Source organism: Sitophilus oryzae, unplaced genomic scaffold, assembly GCF_002938485.1.
Source record: "Sitophilus oryzae breed Bouriz unplaced genomic scaffold, Soryzae_2.0 scaffold_87_pilon_pilon, whole genome shotgun sequence".
In the NCBI taxonomy this organism is placed as follows: Eukaryota; Metazoa; Arthropoda; class Insecta; order Coleoptera; family Curculionidae; genus Sitophilus; species Sitophilus oryzae.
In genome coordinates this window covers 1,296,613-1,305,117 of record NW_022147505.1, presented here as the reverse complement: position 1 = coordinate 1,305,117, position 8,505 = coordinate 1,296,613, and the positions used below count along the sequence as shown (strand labels likewise).

General features: G+C 31.7%; 1 protein-coding gene across 1 annotated transcript; it reads left to right on the top strand.

Moving 5' to 3' along the window:
- The first annotated feature begins 631 nt into the window (after positions 1 to 631).
- On the top strand, positions 632 to 1,243 carry LOC115890520 (general transcription factor II-I repeat domain-containing protein 2-like). The gene has a single exon (XM_030910765.1). The coding sequence runs from the start codon at positions 632 to 634 to the stop codon at positions 1,241 to 1,243; it is 612 nt and encodes a 203-aa protein (XP_030766625.1).
- The last annotated feature ends 7,262 nt before the right edge of the window (positions 1,244 to 8,505 follow it).

Below are 8,505 nucleotides of genomic sequence, written 5' to 3'. Positions count from 1 at the left end.
GTTATGTAATACTTCGGTCTCCGTTGCTAAAAAAGGAAATATTGAGAGACATCATACAACTGTACATTCTAATTTTTTGAAAATCATTCCCACTACATTCTGTCGCCAGAAAGGAGAAACTGAAACAAAGTAAAAATCGTTGACAACAATATTTTTAAGAACAGTCGACAAAAATAAGGCTGCAACTGAAGCATCGTACCGTGTGTCCCAGATAATTGCACAAAAAAAGAAACCTTATGAAGACGGGGAAATGATAAAACAGGCGTTTTTAGAAGCTGCTGATTCGTTATTTGCCAACTTTAGAAATAAAGACGAGATACTTTCAGCTATAAAATCTATGCAACTTTCTGCTAATACAGTGATGAGACGTGTAGAAGTAATGAGCAATGATATTTTTTTTACAGTTAAGAACTGACTTAGATAACTGTGTTTATTTTTCACTTCAACTGGATGAATCAACAGATGTGGTTGAGACTGCCCAGATGGCCGTGTTCGTCAGGATGGTTTTTAGTGATTTTACGATTAAAGATCTTTTGAAGTTTATTCCACTGAAAGGATACACTACTGGACAGGAGTTGTTTTCTCATTTAAAAAATATTATTTCTCTTCCGAGAAAATTCCAATATCGAAAATGGTAGGCTTGACAACCGATGGCGCTCCAGCTATGGTGGGTTGTGATAAGGGTCTGGTGGCGTTATGTCGTAAAGATGAAACTTTTCCGCAATTTCTCTCTTACCACTGCATTATCCATCAGCAAGCATTATGTGGAAATTTTCTGAAACTAAACAACGTTATGAAACTGGTGGTAAAAATTGTGAACAAGATTAGAGCTCAAGCATTACAAAGAAGATTATTCAAAACTTTGGCCGATGAAGTCGACTGTCAATACGGGGACCTACTCCTTCACTCTGGAGTCCGATGGCTAAGTAGAGGACGAGTGCTGAAACGTTTTAATGATGTCCTATCTGGCATAGTTCAATTTTTCAAACAACGCGATGAACCGATTCCGGAACTAGAAAATTCAATCTGGCTTCGGGATTTTGGTTTTCTCGTGGACATTACAGAGAAATTAAACGAACTTAATTTGCAGCTTCAGGGGAGAGACAAAGAACTAGCGGAAATGATTTCTGATATGTTTATCAGAAAACTGGAGTTTTGGGAACAAAACCTAATTAACAGCGATGCCAAGCATTTTCCTATTCTTTCAGAAAAGATATCTCAAAAATCCATTAGAACCCTATGACAGCAAATATCATGTAGAAATAGTTTCTACCTTGAAGAATAACTTCAAAAATCGTTTTAAGGACTTCGACGAAATGGCTTTAGTAGCGCAGTTTGTTGGTTCACCCTTTATGGAAATTGATATCCAACAGTTTGCAACTTGTGTTATGCAGAACTTTGGCGAAGACATCGCTGCAACAGAAATGGAAGTAATTGAGTTTCAAATGATTTAGCCTAAAATCGTTAGTCTCAAGTACCAAATGTATCTGGTCTATTGTAAGCAAAGACAAATATTCAGTTCTATGCCGTGTTGCCTTGAAAGTGAAAGCATTATTCAGTTCAACCTATTTGTGTGAATCTTCTTTTTCCAATATGAAGTTTATTAAGAACAAATATCGCAATCGACTTACAGATGAACATTTGGATAATTGTATTCGAATGGCTGTATCAAATTACATCGCAACATTAAAATTATCGATGAGTCTGAGTGTCAGCCTTCCCATTGAACGTGCTTTTTTATTTCTCAATGTTTATGTTTATGATAGTGCGTTACTTTTTTGTTGATATTAATAACAATTTTTAAATTCACGTGACATGCCGTTGTGGCTGGATAAAAGTTTGTGTTTATTTTTCAAACACCTTCGTTTGGTAGGTAGGAATGTAGCTATGAACAAGTACGTACTAGTAATATTAGTTGTTTTGTTATTAGTTTATTATTAGTACCTATGACATGTATTATGTATTACCAGTTAAATAGTAAAATAAATACATATAATGATAAATTAACTCTGGATTATTTCATTTACGTTGCGTTACGTGGCTTCCGTGTGGGTAGCTCACTGTTTATTCCAAAATTAACATAGTAGCTCAACACATTGAAGAGGTTGGCGATATCTCCCTAATGGTTGACTTTTGACCCAACGTTTATGAAGCAAACTACCCTTTATTTTGAACAAGGAATCACCCCCTGAAGTTTTTCGCATTTGTTTTGAAACACCCTGTATATATAGGATCCTATATCTTCTACGCGGAGCAAAGAGCTTCAGTGAAAGCTCTCCATCGGGTTCTATTTTTCGCAGTTGTTTTTGCTTGCTTCCATGTTGACCATACTTGTCGAAGCTCATCCAGTATGGAACGTCTCCATGTTTGAGCAGTTACATTCTCGACATGTTTGATTCCTACATTGAATGGGGAAATAAAATTTTAATCAATCACAATTGTTTATCTCGCCGTGTGTCACAGCCTTAAATTTTTACACTCAACGAGCGTAAAGAAGTTTCCCAACTTGTCTACCCTACACTCCATCCCACAAAATTCATAGAACTTACGACCTTATATGACCGCATGTATTTATTTATTTCCTGACATTGTCATTCGTTTTGACACTTTAGTTTTGTATTACGAGTTTTTGGTTTAAATAAAAAATGTTGATACTTTAAGCTTGAAAATATTTACTAGCAGCCCAGCAAACATTTAAAGTTAAAATTGCGTTAAATTAACCGCCTGGACTATTATTGACCAACTGGAAATTGGTCGAAATTTCCACGAATTGACGTTAAAATTCCCAAAGTGGGGAATAAAACTAAAGTAATTTGGAAGTTAAAAACAGGTTAACAGGTTATAATGTCTTGTATGAAATATGGGCTATGAAGTCAAAAATAACCGACCTCATAACGAGGTCATAACATGGTAAAATAGAGGTAAATTTTACTAAAAATAGTCCTAATTTATACTACCTACATTTTAACATGGGAAAGAAAGAATAAGGCAAAGTATTTTTCTTTTTAATATGTGTATGTAAATGAAATTCCCAATAATGAACCAGGAAGACAAACAAGTGTAGTAAATAACTGGCATGGCCGTTTGAACATTTATCCAATATGGATGAAATACCTACATATATGCACTTCCTAGTAAATGTAAATAAGTTATTGGTAAGAAGTGGATCACTGGGTTCGCAAGATAATTATGTCTGCGGAGAAAATTTTTCTGTGAGATGTAAATGTGGATAGGCCCTAAAAAAATTATGCGCCATTAAAATTTTATGTATTTTCAACAATTAATTTTAGAATAAATCGCTATTTTCAAGGTTCTAACCTAACTTTTTTTCAGCTAACTTCCTTGGTACACTTTTAAAGTTTGTAATTAGTTAATTTAACTTGTGGTAGGTAGTATTATTCATAAACGTCTGTTTATTTTTCTCAATAGTTTAGAACAATATCACAAAAAATATTTTTTGAAAAAATTGGATAAGAAAATGTCCGCTAATTGTGTTTTTAACTACTCGTCTATGAAGTTAGGTTTTCCATAATTTTAAAACCTTAAAGCCCGCTTTCTTTGTATGAGGTTAAGATTTCTTTAATTTAATAACCTCAAAGGTCAAGATTTCTTGCTTAAGGTATTTTTCCTTCGAGGTTTTTTGTTAAAAAATGGGCTATATTAGGTCGAATCATAATCATCGCCGGTAAAACAGAAAACTTTTATTTTCTTTGATTGACAGTGACAGTTGACAATGATATGTTATGCTAAGTTCGGTAATTACATCTTCCAGCAATCCGATTAACTTTTCACAGTAATCATGTGTCCTAAAATGAGAATCTTTATTGAGAATCACGTGACATGTCAAATTTTTATCCTTTTGCTGGCCGATGCAATTACCGAACTGGCCTAAACTAGAACACTAACTATAGTCTATAAAATGAATAACTTTGAATTTTGGCCGTTATTTTTTACCAACATGGCAAATATAAAATCCCTCTGTCAAAAAAGTTACTGATATTTTTTAAATTGGGTGCCTGAACGAATCAGATAGGTAACTCTTTTTACTTTCGTGAAATAGAAAAGCAAAATAATAAAAACAAGTGACAGTTCTTCCTCTTCTTGCAAAAATCCACACGAAATGTCAGACTTGTCAAAAGTAACATCTCATCAGCTTTTGACATTTCTAAATATCAGACCGATGCCGTCTCTAATAGAACAGCCTCGGAGCGAGATTTATGACGTCATGCTAGTTAGATATTGTTTATAGTACTAGATATTGTTCATTGTTATTGTACTAGATATTGTTACCTATTTATAGTAATAAATACTTTGGCAAATAAACTATGAACCATACAAATGCAGCAAATGTTTTACAATATACAAATAATGAATAGGTACATAAGATAATGGGTAAAATGTAAAATATATTTTAAATTTTGGGGTTTGAAAATCGATCTAATTTAACAAAAAACATTCAATATCTACTAATAGTGATGTATTATTATTTGCATTCACAAAATTTATATGTATATTTTGCAAGTATCAATGTTCGAAATATTATATTTGCAAATAATACAATATCATAGAAAAAAGGCGTCAGCGATGGCTATGAAATAAAGATCGCTGTCATTTTATATGTAAAATTATTCTAAAATTTTTGATTTCTTGGAATTTATGTTTGGGAAAAATGCTGATTAAGTTTTCATTTGGTTTTTCATTATTTTTATTTGGTTAAAAAACAAACGCGTTTCGGCTAACATTATAGTCTTCATCAGGACACATCGTTGTGTCATATAAAAAAGATAGTGTCGAATATAATTCAAAAAATGTCAATTTTATATGTAATTTTTTAGATTATATTCCACACACCACATAATGTTTCCTGCAATTAATAAACTAATATAAACTTGTCAAAAGATGACCACATATTTTAAAAAAACTATCTACATTGACTGAAAAACAGTAAAACTATCTACATTGACTATGGCTGAAATCGTACTCCATAGTCAATGTAGATTATTTGTATATTGTAAAACATTTGCTGCATTTGTATGGTTCATAGTTTATTTGCCAAAGTATTTACTACTATAAATAGGTATATATATATATTGTATTTATTAACTGTATATTATGTATATTTCATGTAAACTATATCATTTTTAAAATACATACCAAAAATACGAGGAATATGTTTCCATGTATTCTACAACATATTTATTAATCCGTAGTATCTAACTAGCGTGGCGTCATAAATCTCACTCCGAGGCTGTTCTATTAGAGACGGCATTGCGTCAGCATGGCCGCAAGTTGCTAACCTAATAAAATTAACACTAGAAAAGCCCGCGGGAACTGTCAAATTCAAAGTTATTCGTTTCACAGACTATAACTAGAAAACTAAATTAGTTTTCTTTGCTTATTATTTTTAAAAGTTTTGTGTTTTGGGATTGTGAGTGTTATTACAGAGGACTTTTTGTTTTTATTGCACATAATGGACACGTTTACGATTGTGATGGTAATAAAAAAGAAACGCATTGAATATTATTTCGTTCCCATCCAGTGGGAACAAGGTAATGTGCGATGACGTAATAATCCCTCGAAAACTTTTTTAAACGGAAATCACCCCGAGGAAATTAAAAAAGGTAATTTTTAACCTACCGTATGTCTGACTTTCTTCCAAGTCAAAAACCTAAGTTACTTTTACCTTTGAAGCATAATAGCGACTTATGAGGTCGAAATAAATTAAATTTTCAACCTAATTTGAACTCCTCCAAGCCAAGATTCTAATTTAAAGAGTTATTAACAACTAAATTTTAACCTAACTTGAAAACCAAACAATGCCTTCGACCGCCGAGACAAATTTGAGGTTATAATAAAGTAACATTTGACCTACTTTAAGTCCCTGTAGTCTTAATGCCCTCAATAGGTTATCAGTAACTAGATTTTAACAATGCCAGCTAACTCCGACGTTGCTATGTTTCAAAGGCATAATTTTAGGTTATTATTAACTAGTTTACGACCTCATTTTTAGATTTCTCGCACTTTATTCCCTACAAGCAATTTATTAAGTTAAGTATAAGTAAAATTCAACCAAATAGTGGTCAATTTTCCGTGGTCAATGTTTTTTTCTCCTTCCAATGCTACTTGGGAGATCTTGCATTAGAATATTATTCTTTTCAGAACCTCTTTTACTGTGAAGGTTAATTTATTTTTGTTTCCTAAAATATTTTGATTAAAGAAAATATATAAAAGTTGGCAACGCTGTGCCGCTCTAGGTTAATCACGTGACTAAAAGTTTATTTGGTATGAAGTGTAGATGATTATTAAATGACAAAGTTTCACGATTACAATTCGGATCACCCCGATATGAAAACATAGACTAGAAATTTTACTGTAAATAAGTTTATATTTTGTCTTTATAGAATCTATAGCAAAAATGTGTTAATAAATGATATTGCTTGCCCCCTATTTTAATCCGTTAACAAATTATATTTAATTAGTAGTTTTAAAGATAGTACTTATACCAATTTGTATTTGCACTAATAGCAAGCTCGACCATTTTCGTTCTACCGTGTCCTTTTAATGGGTTCAATTCGATGGTACAGTTAAACTTAACCGTAACTTTATGTTTATTCGCGAAAATACTAAAGACGATAGAATCAAGAAGTGGCTACTAAAAACATACGTATATTCTCATCATAAAAGGGTAATAACTTTGTTAGTATCTATATGACTCAGTTCTGTTCAGAGAAACAAATTACGTAAAAACGCCACAGAAAGAACTCTAAAAATTGTGAAAACTAATTGGCATAATAATACTTCAAAATAATAGCTGTCGAGTGGTAAATATAGAATGTAATCTTCTTTCTTGAAATGTCTAGGAATTCACTAAATGCATAATTAAATATGATACTAAATTTAGAAATTTTCTAGAAATAAATGTTATTTTAGTGTAGACAACCAAAAATAGCACATCAACATCATACATAAAAGACGTCTATCTTATATATGTTAAAAATATTGGTTAATAAAATAATACTTATACAGTATTATATAAAAATTGCTGTTATACATGGTTGCAAAAAAATCATGATTTTTTTAAAAATAAAAAAAATCGATTTTTTTAATTTAAAATCGCTTTTTTTATTTTAATCAGATTTTTTTTATTTTAATCGGATTTTTTGGTTTTAATCAATTTTCTATTTTCCGATCTATAGATCGAATTTCCGACTAACAAAGGACTCATTTCCACTTAAAGCCCTGTCATAAATTGCAAAATCTTTTAACTCTACCCGATATTCATAATATTAACATTTCTACGGCACGTTGTCGTTTTTCCACATCGGTGATCGATATACAGGGTGGTTCGAACTGTATTCCGGAAACTTTGGCAGCATATTCTGCAGATAAAAATAAGAAAAAAGTTTGTATAAATGTACATATGTCCTAAAATGCTTAGTTTCGGAAATACAGGGTGCAGATTCGACATCAAAATCAAAGTTCTCATGTCAGAAAATTCCCAGACACCAATTTTCATCGAAATATTGACGTTACTTCAGAAATTATTTGGAAAAAATCGAAATAAAAATGAAACTTCTACACCCTGTATCTCCGAAACTAAGCATTTTAGGACATACATTTATACGAACTTTTTTACTTATTTTTATCTGCAGAATATGTTGCCAAAATTTCCGGAATACAATTCGGACCACCCTGTATTTTATTCTGTAAACTTTGCCGATTTTGTAAACTTTTCCGCTAAAAAAGTCGCCCGCTAGATCAAAGGATTTTGTTTGGAAATAGTCATGACTCATGACTGTCTTAAATAAAATATAAAATACTTAATAAAGAATAAAAGTACCATCTAATGTTGAAAGTATTATTGCAGAATAAAATGTCAGGATATAGAAATTTGGAAAGAACTAAAAGATAAATTGGAGAAGGCAGAAGTTAGCTTGATCAACATACATTTGTTTCAAAAATGTATAAAACAGCCTCGACACCAGCATATTTTTTGACATTGATTTAAATCACGATTTAAATCTTGTAAAAAAATATTTCTCACGAATATGGTATGTTTTGGGTTAACATTTTCCTTTTCCCTCCGGATCTCGAAATTTCCCACGAATCGGGAAATTCCCCACGAGTTGGCATCACTGTACAGTAGAAATAATACTCCCAAAAAATTACATTACTCCATCGCGTTTCGTTTTTAAGATAAATTAATAAATATTTATTTTTCCGTCATGTACAGGGTGGATCAAATTCGACGCTTTTAAATGGAAACACCTTTTTCTATAGGAGATAGACGAAAACTAATATCGGTGTCTGGAGCTCAATTTTCATCAAAAACATGATGGTGAAAACCGCACATCAATATCTGTTACCGTTTTGGAATTACGCCACAAATTAATTACGTTTTTCAAAAATGTGCATTTTTAACAAATCGCTGTAACTTTTTTGCCATGGAAAATTTTTGTATTTCTATGAAAACATTTCCAAAGCACCTTTTTATGTAGAATTTAA

What these genes read in the sequence shown, in the direction of transcription:
- LOC115890520 (XM_030910765.1), top strand. Translation starts at nt 632, where the DNA reads ATGGTAGGCTTGACAACCGATGGCGCTCCAGCTATGGTGGGTTGTGAT.